General features: G+C 44.0%; 1 protein-coding gene across 7 annotated transcripts in view; it reads right to left on the bottom strand.

Annotated features, from left to right (window-relative positions):
* znrf3 (zinc and ring finger 3) overlaps nucleotides 1–24,161 on the bottom strand; it is a 95,776-nt gene that overhangs the window by 48,035 nt on the left and 23,580 nt on the right. For 2 of the 7 annotated variants that reach the window (XM_020623942.1, XM_020623941.1), the window contains exon 1: nucleotides 18,979–19,422. The exons of 1 other annotated variant lie outside the window; for it this stretch is intronic. In XM_020623942.1, the coding sequence (XP_020479598.1) occupies nucleotides 18,979–19,212 (234 nt within the window). In that variant the 5' untranslated portion in view covers nucleotides 19,213–19,422. 4 more of the 7 variants (XM_020623945.1, XM_020623943.1, XM_020623944.1 and 1 more) reach the window with 4 other exon arrangements.

The following is a 24,161-nucleotide window of genomic DNA, read 5'->3' on the forward strand; positions in this document are numbered from 1 at the left end:
TGAAGGGTAAGGGCTCAAAGGGGCCTGGTTGCCCGGGTGAAGGGGACTCACTGCTCCAACAATGTCCACTTTAAGCTTGCAAATATTGGCCAGGGCCTGATGAGGTGCGCTCCCCAGTGCGCTAGGAGGTCAGTGGCCTGGACAAAAGGGAATGGAAAGGTCCTACCCAGCAGAGCAGCTGGGCTCTGGGTACAGAAGCTTAGGAGGGGGGTACAGGGGTTATGAGAGAGCAGAGGATGAAGTGGACGTTTAAATCATCACATCCGTAACCTCTGTTCCCTGAATCATGTAGAGACCTGGGAAATGAGAGGTATCTCTGGTTCAAGAAGTACTTTTCCCCAGTGTAAATTCCCATTTCAAGATTTTCTACATACACTGGTTTTTGATTACAACCAGAGCATACTGAAAAATCTTGTTTGCTCCCCTGTCAGCTTGGTGTGGCAGAATGCTCCAAACACCTCCCTACCCTCCAGCCTCAGCCACTGTTGCTATGGAGAGGAAGCTAGTCGCAGGCACGAATCAGAGCTGTAGTAAACTCAGAACTACAGATGCGGTTTTCTTGGCCAATTCCAAGTTCCATTTATGTCCAAAAAAATGGGCAAAGGAGGAGCATTAGTGCAGCTCCCTAGATGCAGCCATGCCCTTAAATACTGGGTAGCTTTTAGAGGATGAGTTATAAAATGAAATTCACCCCCTGTACAGCTGTCATCGAAGGGGAAATTAGCTAGAGACCAGCCACTTCTGATCTCTGCCGATTGATCAGTGCATCTCTACTCGTATTGTTGTTGCTGGATTCATCAGCCATCAGCCTGATCTTTAACCTTTATGCAACAGAATCACAAGCTCAGTGATGATGTTTCATGAAGCGGATCTTTGGAGTTGTGACTAGCATCTTTTCCTTCTTTATACCAGAGGATTGTTACTATGAATGTACAATTGAGGACTCACATAATGTTGAAAACATCTGCTCATCTTTTGTACTCATGATTCTACCAGGAGAGTTTATTTCCCATCAACAGCTTGGACTGCTCTAAATGCAAGTCATCTGACACCGTCTACACAGGCTTGTACTTCCACAATGTTCCACACAATTTGTAACTCTAAAGCAGAAACCCAGCAAAGAAACCTTTTTTGGCAATTTAAGTTGCCATAAATTTCCAGCCACACCTCCTTCTAGCTGCCTGAAAAACAGTCCTGCACACATACACAACAACAACAACAAAAAAAAAAAAAAACAACCTATACACTCACTCACTGTCCCTCCACACACACACCAATAAAAGGGGGTGGGGTTGCAGTGCTGATCAGACAAACACTGTTCTTGGAACTCTGCCAAGCTGTGCAGGCGCACAGTAAAGAGACACAGAGAAAAGGCTGGGGAGGGGTGAGGGCAGCATTCAGGTTGTTTCAATGGCGGGCTCCATCAGTGGGTGGAGATAAAAAGCAGAAAGGTGCTGGGCCAAGTCGAGGTCTGGCCAACTTGGTGAAAAATAATCTGAATGAAGTACACACAGTGGTAGGTGTTAGCAGGTGAGGGGAAAATATGTGTGTGTCCTGTTTAAATCTGCAGTCAGATAAGATTATTCCAGTTTGGATGCTGGTTCAACTATAACACCCAGATTTTCAAATCAGAGTCTCCTCAATGTCACCATTTTTTAAAAATCAAAGAGTAACACACTATAAGAAACATTCATTTAAGATATTCACGGAAAGACAAGCTGATGTGGAGTTTTATCATTTTGGTGTGTATCCTTTCACTAGTCACCTCAGGGCCATGTGGACCAGAAGTCTGGGTGCGGATCCATGTCACCTGGCCATAAAACCAAACAAGTTATTTAGGGCAGGACGTGTGGAAACCACCCTGTACCACATCATCACTGGCAATTACAAGCAGAGAAAATTGCATAAACTAGACTCGTCACGCTGTCATCACTCCACCCGTTGTAAATCCTGCCTGTCCCCAAAAATGCATGTTTCTGCCGTGGGCAACAGAACAATCCCTTTATGCAACAGGAGCAAAATAAATGGTCAGCATGGGGGCAGGGGGAGAGAAAAGTAAACTTTAATTGGTCTGGAAATAATTCCATTACCATATAGCTCCCTATAAAGGCTGATTTGTTCTTTTGATCGCCCCAGAGAATGTTTATGAAGTCACTGTGGGATCAGCCTGGGTCCAGGGGCATGGCCAGCCACCAGAATTCCTCCGAACATTTGTTTAGCAGCAGGCCAAGTGTAGAGCGGTACACAAACGCAGTATTGTTCCTCTCGTTCCCACTGGTCACACTGCCAGAGGTAGGAGCTGACGGGGCCGGAGAGAGAAGGGGAAGGAGAGCTGCAGCGTTGGGGGCTGAGCGCTGGGGCTAACCACCCCTGAAGAGTTAAACATCAAACCCGCTTTACACAGACACTTCCTGCCATCAGTGTCACCGGGGACACTTTGAAAAGGTAATGGCCAACTTCTAAAGATCCAGAGGACTGGTCTTTCGTGGCACGACCCCCCCCCCCCCCTTTACCTTCTTCATCCATGTTGTGGCTTATAAATTATACAGTCAAAGCCAACAGGTTCCTCCCACAGCCATGCCTTTGCATGGGGATAGTTGGAAGAGATTTATCTGCCCAAGAGTTCATGACTCTAGTGTTATAAACCCCTAGGGATCCATGTTATTTGATTTGTTTTTTATTAGAAACAAGGAACCACTTGGCTGGCTGTAACCTCTGGGGCATTTGGCTCTACATCTAAGAGGACCGCATGTTGCAAGCTCTTTTCTGAAAAGGGACAGCCATGACAAATACTGACTCTGAAGACAAAAAGCTGGAAAAACTTGCAATGTTACTGTAATTCAGAAAGGATGTTACAAAAATGTCATCTGGACCTTTGTCTGGAAGCCAAATGTTGGGTGTATAAAAATATGCATTTTGGCAAATTGTATGACAATAAATTGGACATGCAGTGTAGCAGAATTCACTCTGAGAACCTCAACTTAAAAAAACATGGCTTGGAGCAGATTTATACCGCAGTGTGATTATGTCATTTATTTTTAAAAGCCAGTCTGCAGGGGTGGTTACTTTGCACCTCCACCTCCATGTCTGTATTGAACAGAGAGGCATTTGTTAGGCTCCACTTTGTCTCCTTGATAGGCAATACAGACTCACCATGAATATCACGATCAGCATGAGGACAGGGAAGGTGTGTGTGTGTTGCTGCTTCACCTAAAATTAACACATATCTCTCACTGTGACACTTTGAAGATGAAAACTGAATTCTGAGGATCCAAGGATGATGAACACTAAAAGAGGACAAGTCCACATTCAAATACCCTGGCAAGTCTGGCCTAGTTCTGCATATGAAATTCCATTGCAACTAAGGGTCAGGACCTGTGGGTCCTTAGGGACAGAATGTGAGACCAAAAGGGCTGCTTGCATCCCCAGGCCTCTCAGCTGGGAGGATGGCATATGGATCAAAGAGGCTCTGAGAATCTTCAAGAAGGGTGATCGGGATAAACTTGGAGGGCATGTGAAGGGTCTGGGAGAGCTCCTGCCCCTAATGCGTCATGCATGGAAGCCTCATCTTCGCCTCGGAATGTTTACTGCTTTGTTTCATTAATAATCTCCCCAGGGCGTGCTGCTAACATGTTGTTTACCTCACGTTTGTTCTGGACAGCTGTGTGGTGCTGTATGAGAGCAGAATGAGGAGTGATGAAGCCTCTTGTGACAGCTGCCACGTCTCATCCTCTTCTGAAACGCCCTCCGGTATTTCACTAGGTGAGCAAGTGACACAAAGGCAGCATGTGCACGTGAAATCTTCGATTTCTGATTTCTAACAACTGTGCTGAATAAAAAAAACAAAATTCTCTGAGAAAATGGAAAATCAAATGCCAGAAAATTCAAAATCCCATCTGTGTATAAAGGCACCAAACAGTTATGACCCCCCAAGTGCAGGATGTGACTGATGCTTGTGCAAAATATACAAAATAACAATGATAAAGACACAGTTTTGTCCTTAATATGATGAATATGTCCTCAGAATAGTTCACAAGAAACCAACAAACAGGGCTTACAAAGCTGGCTAAATAATGTTGTTTTAGTTTGCTAACACGTGTATATGGAGCATTATTTCACAAAGTGCTCCGCTATGAGGCTGCTGAGTTAAACCATATCTTCACCTCCATCATATCACCACTGACACAACACTGGTCAATATTCAAAGCAGCGATCTACTGTATCTAACCTTGTCTAAACATCCAAACAGCAACAGGGGACAAGGTTAGTGCTGCGGGCCCTCTCACCAAAGCCTCTATTTAACTATACCAGGCTTGCCACAGTAACAAGAGCTGGTCATAGGAGGAAAACAGAGCATCTTTTGTGGGGAGAACCAGGATGACCAGCATCCCTTGTCAGGCTTCTGCCCCTATCAGAGAACCGGTGTCTCTCAGCCTCTAGCACCTAGTTGGCCTGCCGGACAGGGCCCAGCCCGGAGGAACCTGTCATCACTACCACAGAGGCTTCTATTCATCCCTGCAAAGACAAAGCCAAAAGTGTACAGCAGCCATCCAAGGTATTCAAAGCATCCAGATATCCACCAGCAATATCATTTTAGGCTTTTGTGAGCCTGTGCTTTGGTTTACCTCCCCACCATCCCTGCTGTTGTTCCCTCCACAGAGGACCTGTCCTTTTTCCTTCGCAAGGGCCTCACATACACTGCACATCCTTTGTGCAAGGTACCACATGTTGACATATGCTGCTAATTAGCGACATAATTTCAACAAAATCTTTCCTCCCAACTTTGGAAAATGTTTTTGAACGTGTCTGGAGTGCAAACCACAGACAGAACAAAGTGTTTCATCCAGCTATCATGTAACTCTGCACAAATTTAAAACATCAGTATTCAAACTTTTCTAGGAACTACTCAAACAGCATACCAAAACTTTTCAACACAACATTCATTTTCTGCTGAACACGGCTCAAGGTGAAAAGCGGGAGGAATGCTCGACAGCAAGGCTGAACCAGTGAAGCTATCCAAGGAAAGACACATCGCTGGCTGCAACATTTGAAATGAGAACACTTTGAATTGTAGAAAGAAAGAATGACTTATGTCACTATCGTGTTATGAGAAAGTAAAAAAAGCAGGCGTTTAGATGACAGCAGTGCTCACATGGCTCCCATGTCAGACTCTTCCGGTCTGGCCCTCCTCTGACCACACTAGACCCCTGAACCCAGTGACAAAATGTCCACCTGCTGATAGCATCAGCTGCTCCCCCCAGCCCCCGCACCCACTACCCACCCACTTAGAGATGAAAAAAAACATGAAAGCTGTTGTGTATCCCCAGGCTAAAAAGGGAGCAAAGAGCCCTGTCAAACAAAACTGAACAATAAAAATTATAAATGGATAAAGAGTTAAAGGACAGGTTATTCTCGTAGAAAAATACCAAACCAAATACCAATACCAAAGTGTGTTAGCAGTTTACTGTATGTCTGACCCAAAGCAGCTCCTCGTGAGGTTCGAGATGCGTGTGGGTTTGTGAAAACAAAACAAACTAACAAAAACAAACAATAAGAAGCAACTGCAACCAAGTTTACGAAGAAGTACTCATAAATATGACATTAGAGGTACCATTATTACATCGTACTGTGTCCAAACCAGAATATTAATGTACCAAACACTGCCGTCACCTACTGCGTTAGTGCAGTATTTCTTCTGTGAGAACTTGAATGAGATTGACTTTCTCGCTGTTGCCAACTCAAAGTAAAAAAGACAAGTTGAAAGGAAACGCAGCATAATAACAGTGATACCAAACCAATCACTCGCCGTTTCCAGCTCCGGAAAACAAGAGTGAATGTAAATAAATCTGAGCTGTTGACACAGACAGAGTGGAGGAGACAGGTGCCACAATGACACCAGTGACCTCCAGGGGATGTATGCATCCCATGGCGGTGTCTACTTACAAGATGGACACCGGAGGGCACAAACCAGTTGGTCCACCCAGGGGTGTGAGCGCTGCGGCGGTCACTCTGCTATAGCCAGGAAAACACCCGGAGCTTAGGCTACGCTTAGCGAGCATTGTTTGGGGATCTTTAGACATATAATCGCATTTCTCTCCCTCCCATGCTAGAGACAACATTTCAGTCTTATGCCGAAGCATAAAAATCTTAGGGTTTATTTTTCTTTCTTCCTTTCTGACATATTAATTTGAAGAGAAGTTCTTATCATAATAAACCTTTGTCGTGCTGGATAAAAGCAGAATCGGAATGGAAAGAAGTCACCAAAAGCTAAAATTGTGTGTAAATCTTTTTTTACATTTTCTTTTCTGCAACAACTGAAGTAAATGAAGTCATGAAAACTGATGCAAACAGTTCCAACAGGAGTCCCAGCTTACGCTGATGACTTGCAACAAACTATCTGTAAAAAGGCAGCGTTGGAGAAGACGGTTACTGAAGCATTATTTAGCCTATAGCATGACAGTGACCCACAAAAACACTGCCAGGCTGTGCAGAAGAAAAGAACAAGACAATTGGCTTGATATGGTCGAATGGCAGCACAGTGCCCAGACTTTCCAGATGAAGAGGGAAAGCAAAGCAGCCTACAAGTGCAACACATCTGTGGGGACGTCTGTAACAGTGCTGTCAGAACATATGTTCAGTACATACATACAAACATACAACACAGACTCTCTGCACACCAAGTGGCCAGATATCCACTAGTTAAAGAGGGCTCTCTCAGCCAAGCCATGTGTTGGTCGACTGGGGATGGTGGCAAAGTGGTGGCAGGTACAGGCAAGGCTTAAAAGGCATTTACAGTGACATCAGTATCAGAATGGTAAAATGACAGCAGACTGTTCAGACTCCATAAAAACCAGTCCTTTTTCCCGTGGCTGCTCAGAACCACAGTTCTGTGCCGGCTAAAAGTGCAGTTGCGCCTGCTCAGAGTCTGTGGATCTGTGCATCTGTGAATGGCTTTTGTGTTGCTGCAGGGGCAGAACAAAGCGAGTTCAGGTTACTGCACTCCTCCCGTTATTGGCCCACATTGTCTCTAATTATTCCAGCAAACATTGACACAGCATGTGTGGTCTCACATTTATACCACCTCCCCCTCCTGGGCCCATGCTTAACAGAGTGAGAGAGAAAGAGAGCAGAAAACAGCATGAAAGAACTTATAAAAGACTGATGAGTGAAGGCAATGTACTGTACCTCACCCTGCAGAGCTGCTCTGGAGCTCCCCAGTGGCGGCCTCGTCTTTATTGTTCCAGTACTGCTGGTTCGGGACAGAAATATTACCAGTACAGTCCCTGTGTTTTTTATGTATTTGTTGGTTTAAATCTACTCATCACCCTCAACCCCCTTTAAAAACATATCCTCCCTTTTTCTCTCATTTCTTTTTAATTCATTCACTTGTTTTTTACTCCACCCTATCTTTTTAATAGAGCTGAACATACCCACACTACCCCTACATCTCTTTTGGGCTGAGCTGAACCGTCACACTCTCACTCAGGCTGATAGAGGACTGGTAGAGAGCCACCTCACCACTAGCATCAGTCTAGTATGGTAACACCACACAGGCAGAGAGGAAGGCTCCTCAAAGGGTCATAAAGACGGCAGAGAGGATCATTGGGACTGAACTGCCTGCTATGGACACACTGTACACACAGTGCTGTCGTAAAAGGGCAGAGAACATAATCAGAGATCCACACCACCCAGCTCACTCTCTGCTCAGACACAAAAACTGCACCTACAGCCTCAGACACAGCAGGGCGGACAGTATCATCACACACAGAACTAGACATTACAACAGCTTTTTCCCTGCCGAAATAAGACTGATGGCAAACATGAAAATGTGGGAATATATGTGCAATAACCCCTTACTAGACATGGTCAATAATAATACAGAAATGTTCCACAAGGTATTTTTGTGCATCTCATCAACAGTGTTCTCTTGTGGGACCTGGATAACACCAGGACATTCTCTACCAAGAGATGGAAACAAGCCTGAATATAAACTGTTTTAGTATGTTATAACCCCTCACTACCTCACCAAGCGTAATGACATATCCAACTCCACCATGTGAATTACTAAGTGTGATGTTTGAAGTTCACTGGGGAAAATACTATTACCCTATTTTTGGGTGTATTGCGTTTTAATACTTTGTTGCCTTTATGTAACTTTTTTATTTTAAGACTAAGTGTTCTTTCTGGGTTTTGACTCCTTACCTGAGAGCTGCACAAGAATTCCTATATGCCTAGACTGTCTGTTTATGCATAAATGGCAAACAAAAATCTTGACTTGACTTTTGTAAATATCCTGTAGTTACTGTCATCATCCATGTTCTGTCCTCTGTCCTGTTAATACACACACACACACAAAATGGAAGCGATGTACTTGGATTCTGTTTTGTGCTTTATGATGATGCAATCATAAGGGAAACCGCTTTAGGATGTACTGTAATGCTTTGTCTTGTTTTCGTGTCTGCTGCACACCTGGGGGTTTTCCCCTCACCTGTCTCCCATGACACTCAACTCAGGAGGGGACAAATGCACCATGGCAACTCAAGCTTTTAATACATGAGCAACCAAAGCCAAACAACAAGGGGTAGGATGCAATAATCTCCACAACTTTAAAGCTCCATCCTACACTCTAATCTGAATTCTGAAGCTTTCCTGTTGCCTGGACGATCCCAACTCTAGCTTTAGCAAAACAATAATTACAATAAGTGCATGCATCACTAGCTTACCAAATCCTCTGTCCATGAGCTTTAGCTTGAAGCGATGCTGCAGAAAAAGCTGACCCAAAGATGCTACTTGTGGTTGCCAATATGAAATGGCTCAAATTTAGCCAAGAAATTTAGAAATGGTCAAAGCTGACATGTTTAGTTACTGTAAAACTGGCTCTGGCCTCTTGTCAGGATGTGGCAGCAGTGTTACAGAAAACCTCAGTGTGTGAAGCAGTATTGTAAAATTCAAGAACGCCTTTCTGAGCCAACATATTGCTGATTTTTACTGGAAGCCATTACAGCAAACTGACTGACTCATCTGCCAGGAAGCTTCCATACACTGATGTGTTTTAGATCAATGATTCAATTTCCACCTGCCCTCTTTGATTTGATAAGATAAGATGTTTTGCTAGATCAGATTACAATAATTGATCTACTGATTAACAGGTTGTTGGACCTTAACAGAAAGGTCTGATGCTTAGAGAAATGTGAGCTCCCTGTGCCTACATCATGTGCAGGTGGTACTGCCAAGTACTTTCCTGCAGTGTCCTTCAATGACGTTTCTGTACGACTGTCTTATAATACTATGTTTTGCAGACTGGAAACAGATGGAGAAGCTGTTTTCCTGTGTTGACTGTTTACACCAAGCTAACTGTTGATGGCTTCATATTTCCCATACAGACATGAGCGGCATTGCTCTTTTCATCTAACACTTGGCAAAAAAGTGAGTGCATTTCCTAAAAGGATAAACTCATTTAATGGTGCTTAGCTTAAGAATATACTTGAGGTATATCTAAAGCATAAATAAATGTACAATATTCAAATAACAGAACCTTCTGCATTTGTTATCTAAGGGAGAAAGATGCATCTGACCAACTGGTGAGGCCACATTCCCTGAGACAAGTTTATTTCAAAACGGTTGCAGGGTGACTGTCACCCCAGGGCTGACAATTTGGCAGAGTTACATCCCACAGGCCTGTCTTGTCACAGGCCTGTGGGATGCAGACAGAACAGCACACAGGGCTGTACTGGTTGTAATTCCTCTTTTCTCCCACTCAGTCTCTCCTTTCTCTCAAAACAGGATTCTGAGAAACTAGGTTCCTTGACATGTCCAAGAACATGTGATCATTATCGAGCCAAATGTGTCTGGACAAACTGCCTCTACACTGCCAAGTGAAGAAGAGGCTAAATCTCCTTGGTGCCTTTTTAAAAACAGAAATGAAAAGTGCAGTTTTTGTAATGACACATGACATAAATGAGGAGAAGGGGTGAAACTGAGATAAAGACAGAAGATGCCCTCAATCTCATGACAATTTGATAATTCCTTCCCATTTTCATTTATTTTGGTGATCTGTAACTAAGCTAAACAAAGAGATGCAGACAAAAAAAAAAAAAAACATAACTAGTATTTTTACCTGACAGCAACATGTAAGGACAATGAGGGCTGAGCAGATGGACTGCAGGTGGACATGAATGGACACAGCTGCCAGGAGTAATTATCCTGACCTTTTCTTATACATTCACGTTCACACTGAGCCTGGGGAAGTTTGGAAGGTGTGGTAGGTGGGACTGCAAGTGCAGATACAAATTTGCATAACAGAAAATGTCATATCCACTAACCTAAGTGGTCGCAGTGTTTATAGACAGACTAGGCATTGCTACTCCATTTGCACTTTTCCATCTCACTCATTTAACAGATCTACTTTAAATGCTGTATTTTATCAATTAAAATGCCCCATAATTCTACAGAACCAGGACCCCAAATATCCCAGTCTGAGTCATTTATATACTAAGCATCTGCAAACAGTCCCAGTCCAATATTTTTATTCGCCAATATCACGGCTGCAGAAAGCAAACAGAGTAAAGGTCTATATAAAAACCCTGAAAATGAGACACTCAATTTAGTTCTGCATTAAGAAAACAAAGTCTGCATCACAGCTTTCTTTCAGTGGTTTTCTGTGACGTTTTACACAGTATTTCCACCGTGTTCTGAAGAATATCTGCGGCTGGACGGTTTGGAAAGCCTCTCCTCATGCACAGAATGAAGCTCAATTGCAGTTTTCACCTAACAGAAATACTTCAGAGGTGCACCTGCAAACTGACACTGGAGTAGAAGCAATGCAACCTTTAATTCACACTGGACCTGCCTGCTTCTTTCACCACTACACAATATCAGTGTGGCTCCAAATGCACCGTCGGCTTTGTGATTCATTTACTGACAACACACTGTATCAGGAGCAGCTTTTAGCAGTGTAATTAATAATTAATAAGTAGGCAAACAAGGTTAATTAACAACTGCTATGATAATTACTTAAACCATTCATCAAGCAAAAGTGACAAACCAATATGGAGCCAGAGCTCTCTCTGCTATAATCACTGTAGATTGAATAGCTTATGACTTGGGATGGTTTGTGGAACCCAACAAGCTACTTGAAGCCTTTTCTTTGGGCTCAAGGGAAGTTGCTGGGCAGCCTGAAAGATTAATTGAAAAAGTGAGTCAAAAGATGAACTGAAATTAACTGATTAAAAAAAAAAAAAAAAACAGCTACATGGAAGCTTTGGTAAGATTTGTGTCTCGTCTCAATCCATTCAGGTATTAACTGGATGATCTTGTGAACGTCACTGTCTGCAGTCTACATACTGGAAACAAGGGGCTCTCTTCTTTGCGAGCAGCAACAAAGGCTTTCTGCTGCAGTCCAACCCAGTATGCAGAAGTTAAAGCCCCTTTTCTATCACCTGGCATTAATTAAATAATGTTGCCTTGAAAAATGGCACTTCCTTTGTTCCAGGACGTCTCGCACATTGATGTAATTTCTCTGACCAGTCACTAGTCTGCAGTGTTAAAATGTCACTGTTTAGTATCGCCTCTACTTAGAGGTGATACCAAAAATAGTGCTAGATACTATCCCTGACCGCTGGAAACACAAATAAGGTGAGTCGAGTCGAGTTGAGCCGGTACCAGGCAGTGGAAAAGGGGCTTAAAAGGCCGACTTCGGCATGAACGCCAAATAAATAACAGTTTACTGATAATTTAACATCAAAAGGCCATACAATCACAAAACAGGGGCACAGGGGCGAAGAGAACTTCAATCAGAGGCATGCAAATAACCTTTGGCAAACTGGATCAGCAGCAGTGAATTATTGCTGTGTGCACTCAACAAGGGAGATACTTTCCTGCAGAGTTGCTCTCAACTGTCATGGGAGCTGTCAATGAGTTATCAGCCTGATGATCATGGGGGCATTTTGAAAGGATCCGTGGTCACGCTTGGTTTAACACACATTAAAAGGGAAGCACATGCACACACAAACACGCAGGCCCTGTATAAACTTTACAAAGAACAGAGTCAACACTGTTCCACCTGTTGTGTATTTAAGAAACGCCCAGCGGATTAACCTATCTGCTGAAATCAGATAAAAACTGTTTCCCCTTCCAAGTTTTCCATCAAAATCGTACATAAAACTGTTTTCATGTGGATCCTTACATCAGCATAGCATCAGGAAGTGATCGAACAACCTCACCTGAGAGGTGTTTTACACTCTCTGGCTTCAACAAAACACTAGAAAACTATTTTTCTCACTGTGCTTGTGCAAGGGAACACCTTTATTTGTGTGGGAGCAGATTTAGCTTAAAGGCCTACTATTACATCATCATTCAGTTTCGTAGCTCCACATATTGGGGCCGGCACTAGTGAGACAGGCCTTTGAAGAGTTTGGTCCAACCCTTTCTCTCTCTTCTTCCCTCCTCGCCTCCACCACCCCCTTCGGCACTGCCTTTGATGTTAGCGCGTGGAGCTGTGCCGAGCGTTCGTGCCCTCCCAGGCCTCCCTGCCTCGCCTGATCCTATCTGCTCAAGCGGCACATTCATGTGGTTTACACCCGCAGCACAACTCCCAGCAGCTATTCATCCAGCCCTACAGACCCCTCCCTGTTCAGGGTCCGCTGGCAGGGGAGTTAGCATGGCCTGGACTGCTGACGGGGGTCATGGGGAAGGACAGAAAGAATTGTGGAGGCTTTATCAAAGCCCTAGGCTGTACTAGCTTTTATTGGCATAGTATATCAGTCAACATACTATATTAGTAGATTCATAAAAGTAAATGTTAGACCTGACAGTTTGGGATTTGAGGAGTTGTCTTAAGATTCCAATCAAAACGAGCTGGCCAAGGTTTTACTGAACTTAGAGTGATTCATCTTATGCTTGCTTGCAGCTATACTGGCCAAAATGAGCCATTTTAAAAAACAAAATTAGCAAGAGCAATGTTAGCAAATAAGACGGCTAACAGAAACAGAAAACTGTGTCCCCCAATACTTTCAGTATACCCATGACAGAGGGACGACTAAAAAAGAAGATGAATTTTTCATCTGAAAAATCTAGGGCACATCTTTAGCACCAAGAAGAGAAGAAAGTAGGAAGATCCACCTCGACTGTGAAGCTGCAGAGATTACACAGCTTGTTCTCGTCTGACCAAGCAAGGCCAATCCATCATACCTCTGCTCCCCCCGTGTTACAGCCTGGAACTTCCTCATTACTGGAACAACTGCCTGCACATACTCGCACACAAGGAGCCTCCAGAAACTAGTCTAGGTTGGGGGCGGTTATATGTGAAAATGACTGAGTCAGAGCTTCCACCTGGGACTGATGTGTCCCCATCTGACACCCCTGTAAATGACCTCACAGTGTCTGTCAGGAGAACCCTCACAGCATAATATGATACATTAGGCTGTGGGTAATCATGTGCACAAAGCCAGTAATGGCTCCTAGAACAATAAGCACTATGGCTAAAACACATTTGTATGAATCAAAATGACAAGAGGGAAGAATCTTCTTTAACAGTAGCATCATGTTGTTTCTGGACAGTGATGTACACAAAAGAAAGAATTCTGAAGCTGTGCTCTTGAACTCAGGTGAGTAGGTCAGATCTGTGATAATGCCTCTCCTTTCATGAGAACAAATGCGAGCAGTAAAAGGACAGAAGGGACAAGGATCTAAGTAAATGGAGAGGTAGGAGGAGAAGGAGCCAAATGGAGTGAAATGGACTCTCTGCACAGCTACCTTCATAGTCTATTGGCAAAAAAGTACAACAAAAGGGGAGGCTGGCGTTGTGGCCTTCCACAGTTAGTCAGCACATTCCTGGCCAACAACAAAGCATGCCTCTGCCTGGATGAGCCACTGTGAGCATTGTCATTTCATAACCTTCGACCCTTCAGTCTTTGTTTTGGAGACCCTCTGTGTCAGTGGATAAAAATGTGGGCTGAGGGGATGGACTGGGCCTTTCAGCGCTATTTCATCAAAAGCAGACAGACACATCGGGGTCCTTTCAGAAACAGAGAAACCCTCTCCGGACTTGGTTTTCATCTTTGACTCATTACAAATATGATTCAAAAATAGCCCGAGTGAAGGCAGGCGGCGTGACATTCTGTTACGGTGCATTTCCCAGGACTCATCATATTGAAATCATGTCCTCGGGGTAAAGCTGAATTAACATTTCCTCATGACTGGGGTATAAAGCAGAGGACAAACAAGATGAGATCAGACACAAACGAGAATGACTTGGGGTAATAGGGTTCCCCCTGGGAGAGGCAGCAACGCCAGCACAGAGCGTCCAGCAGTGACTGCTAATCTCTCCCGGAGTGGAGCATCAAAGATCAGCTTGGCCACTCAGGCCGGTGGAAACTAACATAGCTAATGGGGCCACCCCGTGCACTTGTTCAGGTGGAGATGTGCAGTGAGTGGGAATGAGAGGCTCATAAAGAGCCAGGAGCAAGAGAGGAAACAGAGGCTGCTGGTGTGGGTCAGCGCCGGCCAATTAAAAGAGGTCTGGACAGATACTAAGAGATCTAAGAGGAAGTTAAGTGCTTTCAGACTGACATACACCTAAATGTGTGTGTGTTTCTGTGTGGAGTCTGCTTGTTCTCGTTGTGCGGCTTCTCCAGCTTCCTCCCACACCCCAAAGAAATGCAGGTTAGGTCGACTGTCTGTAGGTGTGAATGTAAGTGGTTGCTCTGTGACAGACTAGCGGCCTGTCCAGGTGTAGCCCCCCTCTCGCGCAGTGGCGGCTGGGATTAGCTCCGCCCCCAATCCTCTACAGGATAAGTGGTATAGATAATGAAAGGACATCTTAACAAGTAACTGAAGAAATAAGCAACAGATTTCTTTTTTTTTTTTAAAGAACTGCATAAAATAAGTGAAGAGAAACATGAAGAAAGATTTGCAACTGAGGATCAGGGACTGCAGGGCTCCTGATACACCTGATGTTAAGATTCATCACAGCATAGTGGTGAAGAAAGTAGCTGTAATCATCACTTGAAGTCATTCCAGTGTGTTCTCATAGAAGGCATGACAAATTTTGGCTGCATCAGAAAGAGCAGACTGGTGGTGTGGGTGAGAGTGTGTGTGTGGGAGGGGGTGTTAAGCAAGAGAAAGAGAAAAACAGTTGAGTCTGTTCTATTCCGAAAAGGGGAGAAACGCAGCCTCAAAATACTTTGGCTGAGACATGAAAGTGAAACAGTGTGGCGGTTAAGACGACGATAGCACTTAAAATACAGCTGCGACCGCCAAGCCAATAAATGGAAAAAAGTAGGGAGCAGCGCTTTTAACCTTTTTAAAACCAGCATTTGTGTACTGCTACTGTTGCTTTGGCGCTGGGAGTGGCCCAGTCCCTGGCACCTCCCGTCTGCGACCAGCCCATTATGGCCTCTTGGGGTTTCCAGCCTGTGGTGAGAAAGCGCGCTGGATGCCTTAAACCACTAAAGCTCTCATTATAGTCTAAATGCAGTGCGACACAACTCCTGCCAGCTCCAAGGTAGAGGCTCTAGTATTTAAGCTCATCGTTGTCTTAGCTCAAAACCACTACTTTCCCCCTGCACATCCAGGCAGGAAAAAACTGCCACTTTCAAAGAACCACACCATGAAGTCTCCCAGTTAGTTACTGGCACTTCTTCTGCACAGAGATGAAGTTCAAAGGTGAAACAGATTGTGGGTGTTGAGGAAACTTTAGCCTCTCCTTTCTGACACTGCATTCAGGGGATGCTCCGTGTCCCTTCAGACAGGATGTAGGCAAGAGCCAAGTTATTCCCTCTGGGCCTGGGCGACAACACTATGAGTTCCATGTGGTCCTCTCGGTGCCCCTGCCACGTCCCTGCTTCAGCTCCTCACTCACATGTTGACAGCACAGGCCATATGGAAATCAGAGGCAGATGTGCGCTTGTGCAGTGCATCGCAGCTCATCCCGCTGCAGGAAAACGATTTGGTGTCTCAGAGACAATAGAGAGTGATGAGCGGCAGATGGCATTTCCCTTCACATCAAACGCGTTCTAATCGGGAGAGCTGTGTGAGCGCTGTCTGAATGTGAAAAACACTGTGACGAGCAGTGTGACCGAGCATCCTATGCAGCTGAAATTAGATTAGCGGCGCACAGAAGCAGAGAGCTTTCAGCCTGAATCAACTGGCTTTATCAACTTGTGCAAATGTCGGCATCTGTATTCACACCCAGGTGACTCAGCTGTGATTTGGTTGTGCCATCAGTTCCCTGCTCGACAGGCTTCACTCAACGGCAAAGCTGCTGCTAGTATGTGAAAAGGAAGACCGTCAGGACGTTTAAGCTACAGTATGTAAACTATTAAATCAGACCACTGAGGAGTTGCAGTTGCACTAAACTGGAGTTTCTCCACTTAATTTCTCTAGACCCATGAAACTGCCTTTTAAATGTACCAAAACAAATTCAGTCAGTCCAGTGAGGGAGTATTTAAATCTGGGACAAGAGGTAAACATCACCTGCAGGATAAACAGCCGCTGCTGTAGATACACTCTCATCTTAAGGAAATGCCACTGATACACACACAGATTTATTTCTCAACAGGACGATTTAAGGAGACACTCTGCTGTTGAACTGGAGCGACCAGGCGACTAGCTTGGGAAGCCTGGGGTCTCGTACTGTGGCCAGATCGTACTTCCCCACTTAAAGCAGAGTGAGAAGCATATTAACTTAATTTGTTATTTTTGGCCATGGCAGCGTGTGCCACTTTTCACACTCTTAAGGCTGAGCTGAGTACGAGCAGTGTTCGTGGCCTGGTCTTTGTTCAGGAACGTTGCCAAGCACCCCCACCCCTCTTTCCCCTGTATTTGAACCCATACCTGCTCAAGTCTGGCCGTCGTTGTACACATAAGGTAACGCAAACCCCTCAGGGCTCTGTTCAAACAGCAGAAGCAAAGACTAAAAGGCCTCAGAAACCTCAGGCAGAGCAAATCAAACCGCCCTATTCACCAAACACCAGAACGGCTGCAGAGGTCAGAGTGACAGGTGAACACATAACCTACCTACATCCACTACAATGCAGCAGCGATCACCCAACACATTACTGCAGTGCTGTTTCACAAGTACAGAATCTGCAAGTGGGGAATTTAAATTATACTCTTTACGTTGTACGTTTGTCAGTCGTTGTCACTTTCAACTTGTGGTAGAATATATGCTGTAAGAAATTCAAGAAGGTACACTGCTGGATAAACTGCCCCTCATTACAGCCTGACAAAATACAAGCTGACTCTAAGTGGTCAGAAGCTACGTTAGCAAAGAAAGCAAACCTAAATAGAAGTGGTTTTCGACGTAAAGCTGAGGTCCGACAATTCTGTGTGGTTACCGAGTGGCGCCGAATGGCCATCACTCTGTATAAACAGGGGCCATTTTTGTGCTGAGTGTCCCCTCCTTTGATCCCCACATATCATAGTTCTTCCACTGCAAGACTCCATGTTTTCTTTTCAGGAAAACAAACATGCACTGAAAAGATGCTGCTGTGTAGCTGATACAGATGTTGAGGCTCAGTGGCAAAGGAGGGGGAGGGCGCTACTAGCATTCAGCATCAGTTAACAGCAAGAGAAATGTGCAAATGACTCACTGTGTTAACTCACCACATGCACCGGCTCACGGTGGAGTGCTGCAGAAATGCCAGGACACTCTCTCTACAGGTTGCATTATAACCTGTCCTCCCTCCATGAACTGAGCTGATGGAGCTCAGCAGTTTGGTCAGTGTCAGGCCACACTGCAGCAGCTACCGTACTTCATAGGCACTGAGACTTCATTCCTACAGTGACACTGTCATTTTCTTCAGTTGCTATTACAAGCAATCAAACCTTAGAGAACTCCTTTATAATGAGGTGACATCAAGCTGGTCACAAGGGACTGGACCTGTTGGCCAAAACGATCAAAACACACATTTGTCCTCAATTCATTTCACGTTATAGATGCATCCTAAATATGGCTACATGAAGTTACACCTCTTCCAAAGGGAGACCAAACACAAACTAATGGCTTCCAATCCCCCCCATCATGTCAGAAATCAGGAAATAAATCATTATTAATCATGATTTAATGTGTGGCACATGACCAAACTCATGTCCGTGTTACAAACGGTGGCCAGGTAGATTAAACAGGAACTATAAAGTGGGCACAGGAGAGAAGCTTCATGTTTCAGTGACCTCTACTCACAGTTGGATGTCTGACCCATGAGCAGCTCCAGCCCGCTGCACTTGTCATGTTGTGGCCACGGAGGAAAAGATGGGCACGGAGGCTTCTTCCCAATACTTTTGTATATTTGTTTTAAAAGCTTTAAAAAAAGCTGCATGTAGCTTAAACATTCAACATGCAACTCCAAACAGCGACGGCTACAGGCGGCGGGACGCGTGCGTTGTTTACGCATTGGCAACTTACTGTCAATAAAAACAAACATTTCCGACTATTAAAACGAGCTTTTGTGATTTAAAAGGGGGCATTTGTTCAAAACTAACCGATAAACCAGACAAACTCCCCAAAGAGAGCCCAGGTAGTGACCTCGCAGCCTCGTTGTGAAATGCGTGAAGCCTGCTGGGTAAAAGTTTACTAACTTTTTGGAAGCAGTGGAGGTTTCGGTACGTTTGGTTTTTCAGGGAAACCCGTTCCCGACGGTGCGTGTTTGGGGATGGGGTTTCATGAAGAGCGGCCTGTCGAGCTCCAGACATGAGCAAAACAACCTGCAAGTGCATGTTTTCCTTGTGAATGAATTCCACAAGATAGGAGCCATCTTGTGACCGCCTATGCTTGCAAGCTTAGTGCCATCCACGCAGCGCCTGCACGCACACACACACACGCACGCACACCACACACAACTCATGTCAACCCCCCCAGCCCAGCCCCCGTGGAAAAAGTTTTACGAAGGGCAGCTTGGCAAAATGACACCCCGCGTCCCGGCAGCGTGCCTCGGGGCCGCTGCACGTCGTTCCCCCGTAAGAAAAAGCTTTTCCACGTACTTGAACGATCTCCCCCTCCGCGCTGATAGTGGCTCCTGCTTTGGAGAACCGTCCTTGCAAGCCAGTCGTGTAAGTAGTATAATCTCCATTGGGACTGGACTCGAACAGAACCACTTCCACAAAGGCAGTATCCTTGGCGAAAACGGTACCAAGAGAAGCGGCGACCACCGCCACGATCACCAGGACCACCGAGTCGGGTACACGATCTGAGCTTCTCCTTGGTAAAATCATCATCTTGCCGGCTGGATCTGCGCTGATCGGGACATAATTTCACACGGATTAATTAATAGGGTGAAGGTAACTGAAGTCAGGTCTGTGCGCGCTCCGGGTAAGTGTCAAAAGAGTCGGAATTGTGCAATAAAAGCTGAGGCTGGGCTGAAGCGTGTTTATTTCACCACTGCGAGCCTTGTCAATCCCACAGGCTGCAAACGCTCCCTCTCTCCCTATCCCTCTCCCTCTCCCTCTCTCTCTCTCTCTCTCTCCCTCTTTCTTTCTCACCCTCCTCCTCCTCTACAAAGCGGATCTACTTTGATCTCCAAACACGTGATTCTCTCTCTCTCTCTCTCTCTCTTTCTCTCTCTCTCTCTCTCTCTCTCTCTCTACCCAAATGGGTTGTATCCCCACCCACCAATCTTTCTGACCCTCTCCTTTACACTCCCCACTCCCGAGTGCCAGCACTCAGTTAAGGAGGCGCCGCGGGCTTCGCTCCTCGGCGGACTCACATCTTTTTGTCAAAAACGCTTTTCCAGATGTTTCACTTTGAGTTATTTCAGCAGTTGAACAAGTCGCAGGCGCCAAATCTGCAGCCACTGCTGAAACCCCCCTTCTGTCCAGTGACGGGTTTCCTTGACTTTGACGATTTGTTTTCCTGTCGTACCACCTTAAAATAAACTACCCACTTCAGAACGCTTCGTGATTTAACCGGGCTGATTCTTCAATCTGATTCAGGGCTGCTCATCTCCAGGTTAACAATCTTAACCCTTTTTCCTTTTGCACTTTGTTCTAACAGAAATCAGGACGTAGATCGAACATTACAATGGAAAACTCTACTTATAATTACACGTTAACTGTCTGTAGGTATGGTTCATCAGGATTTTAGAGAGATCAATAGACAAACAGGCCCATGTACCTTAGAAACACAAGACCCACAAGATAATATTACTAGACATGATCATTCCATACATAGATTTAGAATATGATGGTCCTAGTCTTTAGTCTTAGTTCAGTTTTTAAATGTTATGATTTTATAACATCAACTTCTATTTCAGAGCATCTCTGGTTGTTGGTTATGTGATTATAAATTTTGTTTGCTTGGTGTAACACTACTTGGCATTAATAAAGTACAGAAGAATCCTATGTGTGTCTGACGGAGGGAAACTGAAAGGAGAGGCCTGATGTGGGCTCTTCCAGGATGACAGCGCATCCACAGGGCAGGAGGGGTCACTGAATGGTTTGATGCTCTGTCCTTCATAGTCACCAGATCTCAACCCAGCTGAACGCCTATGGGAGATTACAGACCGACATGTCAGCGTCTCCGCCACCATCATCAAAGCACCATTGTCAGGGAAAAGCTTTTGGAAGAATTGTGTTCATCTCTCCAGTAGAGTTCAGAGACTCAGAGAGTCAATCCCAAGGTGCAATGAAGCTGTTCTGGAAGCACGTGGTGGCCCAGTTTCTCCTTTCCATTTGTTATCCGTCTGTATATACATGTATCTATTGTTAAATGCCCTTATATCTATTTAGATATGGAAAGAAAAGTCATTTATACACCTTTCATAACAAATAAAATCTTTTGGATCATTTGCTTTTTAGTCATCAGCTACTACACATGGATTTAAGGCTGTTCATTGCACATGTGTCACTGGGCACCGGCCTTTAGACACGGGATCTCCTATCAACCTTTTTGTCATCAGTGCAGACTCATCGAAGTTCATCTCAGTCATTTTATAAACCTAGAATACTTATTAACATGTCATTTGGTATAATTTCTATGTGCACAAATTGGTGCTCGAATGGAATAGTTATAATAAAGAGCAAGTTTATGATTCCTCGTGCATTTACTGATAAACATCAGTGTTATTATCTGCAGGCGATACACCTACAATTTAAACTAACTGTTGCTGTTAGTGCAGATGAAGTTATTTTCAACCATTCTCTGTTCTGCTTTTTACTCTGCACGTGACTGTTTATTATGTGTGCAAATACGTGCACTGTGTCTCAAGGGACACTGAAAAATAAATAAACAGTGTCTTTTCATTCCTATTAAAGAAGATTATTTGAATCTGGTGCAACCATGCATGTGGTCATGATGCTGTGCATGCCCTTCCCTGTTCCTGTTCTTTCATTGCTGTTTTAAAGTGCCCTAGATTTTGTGATTTAGTTCACCTATGTATCTACTTTATATTTCATTTATATAGTGTGACATTCGTGAGGACGGCAAAGTAAGAATTTCACTGTAGAGGGAAACATGTTTCCTCACTGTGCATATGACAATAAACACTTGACTTCTCAGTGTAAGTTAACGGTGACAGTATAGCATTGAGTGCAATTAGTTCTCAGTTTAAAGAAAAAGCTCATTTTTTCACAATATTAATAAACAATAATGAATTAAATTGAATTGAAAAAGGTCTGTTTCCATTAAAATGAAGCTAAATTGTTCCCTTGCTAAGAAAACACCGATGTTTTAAAGCTCCCAAATGAAGTGTGAGCTCTGCTCCAAAAAAGCCCAGAAAACAAGGTCTCATCTTGCTGTCAGCTGTGTGGCAGTGTGATTATGGAAACCAACTGTGAGGACGTTTTGGGTCAAGAATGCAGCTGCCTCTTAAAGAAAGCGTGATGGTCAACATGTGTTCGGACTCTCACAAAAAAAATGTGGAGTGGAAAACAATTCCAGGCTGAAACTTAAGAAGCTCTTCAGCACCTCCAACATGACAATGATTTACAGATCACATTGGGCATCACTCTGTTTTATGAATCCTGATTCACACCACATGTCCCATATTTTTCTTGTGACACTTAACTCGGTTTCTTTTTCTCTCGCCCTCACACACACAGGAAATACAGACACTGAATGCATAAATCCATACATAAATGATTGGGAATTTAATGGCTCAATGCCTGCAAGCTTAATTATGAAGTCAAATTAGATTTACTTTATCAGCTTACTAATGGGCCACAAAATAAGTTAGGGCAACAGGTTGAAGCATTCAGTTCCTCAAAGGTTATGTTTTTACTGCAAGTCTGCCCTCTGCTGGCTGCTACAAGTTTTCAAGAGATTAAATCTGCACCATTACTTTCTTAGTTTCCTTTAACTTATTTAGATTAAATCTTTACATGTTCTAGTTTCTGGATAATGTAAAGACAGTGTGGTGACAGTTTGGCCCTTTAAAGTTGTTTATGGTTTCAAGCCTTATTTTCTCATTTCCTTCCTGATGAATTGTTCCCCCCGTCCATATGTGGTTTTATCCAACAGCAGCTGTGGATCCTCTCCTGACGCTCCGGTCTCTCTCTACACCAGTGTCTAAACTCAGGCCACCCTGAGGAGAATCAGCTGTCCTTCGTATCTAGGCTCAGAGAGAGCGGAGGATGAGAGCGACTTTGAGGGATGACGTCTGGCTCGGCTCTGTGCCACCTCACCCAACAGGCTGTTCAGTCAGGGGATGTCTGTGGGGTTTTTTCTACATGCGCTTGAGAAGGATTCATGGCTAATTTAGGATGTTTCACATAATACCACACAGTTGTACAGTTCTTTCCTCTCTTCTCTTTTAGACAAACACTTTGAAACAAATAAACTATCCTGCACTAGTTTGCTGGTCAGTCAAATGTTTTAAATCAAGATGTGTGACAATACATAGCCCCGGCCTTTTTAATTACAGGGATTTGCTGCTCTTCTCTGTATCACTGTATTTTGTTTAAGTTGTGGACAAAACAAGCAAATTGAAGATCATCTTGAGCTTTAGGGAATTCTTATGGGATTTTTTTCTGACAGCATTTACTTTGTTAATCAAGAATATAATCCTCAAATTAATTAATCAATAATAAAAACAATAGTTAGTTGCAACAAACTTCATTCATCCTGAGTGTGGCAGCGCCAAATCCCCTAATTCATGAGGACTGAGTGTTTCTAAAGGCAATTCAATCATATCTATACTGTCTTTTATTTATGTTGGTGGATGTTTGCTTTGTTTTCATCTGGAGGTCAAAACTGACTGCTTACCGTTATGATACCCATGTTTCTGCTGTTTACTATGTCGTCACATGTCTGTCCAACTTGTTCCTTCAGTCTTTTACAGGTTTTAGTCATGATCCTTTAACCACAATGATACACTACATCTTGTTCCTGACTTCCACTTGCAGTCTGTCACTGTGAATACGAGTTTGTCTTCAACTGTTTTGCCTGGATAGATATGAAATAAACACCAGATTATGGCTTACTGACCTCCATCCTCTATGAACTGTCTCTTTGTTGAAAGGGTGCTATGTTTTAATGAAGAGAGGAGATGATGATGGGGGGGCATTTACATTCAGGCCTCCCAGAGGAGTGCATTACTGCAGCGTATTATTGCATAAGGCATTTAAGGGGCCTCCAGCCCTCAGACTGTGGGAGATGCTTTCCCCATGATGCCACAGTATGGCGATGACTGCTGACTCCAGCCGGCTGTTATGTTGCGTGCTTGCAATGATGTCACTGCACAAACCCCAGTGGGAAACTCTCATGAAAAAGTTCTGCAATAAATTATAACTTCAGAGGATGGAGGGGAAAAACACCAGCACTGAGAGAGGGAGGGATGGCGCAAAGTCCTCTGATAATAACAATAAAAGCATTATTTATGGAGTGAGCTCTCATGGAGATGTGAAATTAAGGTGGTTATAATCAAAACAATAAAAGCGTGAAAATGATAGATAAATCTGTAGCTCCTCTCAACTTTATGGGGCATTATAGTGAGTTTCAGTGTTAAATGTTTTGGTTAGCTCTCAGTATTCTTAGTGAAAAAGCTCCAAAAACTCACTACAAGTGCTCAACACCACACAGAAGCCAGACAAAGGCAGTGACTAGTTAGTGAACTTAAAGGAGCATTTGTAAATGCTAGATGTTTAAACACTCATCTGAACATCACACACCGAAAACACAAATGTGCCTGTCTGTAAATTTAATTAAGCACTTTATAAAAGTAATTTTACCT

Source organism: Monopterus albus, unplaced genomic scaffold, assembly GCF_001952655.1.
Source record: "Monopterus albus unplaced genomic scaffold, M_albus_1.0 scaffold317.1, whole genome shotgun sequence".
NCBI lineage: Eukaryota > Metazoa > Chordata > Actinopteri > Synbranchiformes > Synbranchidae > Monopterus > Monopterus albus.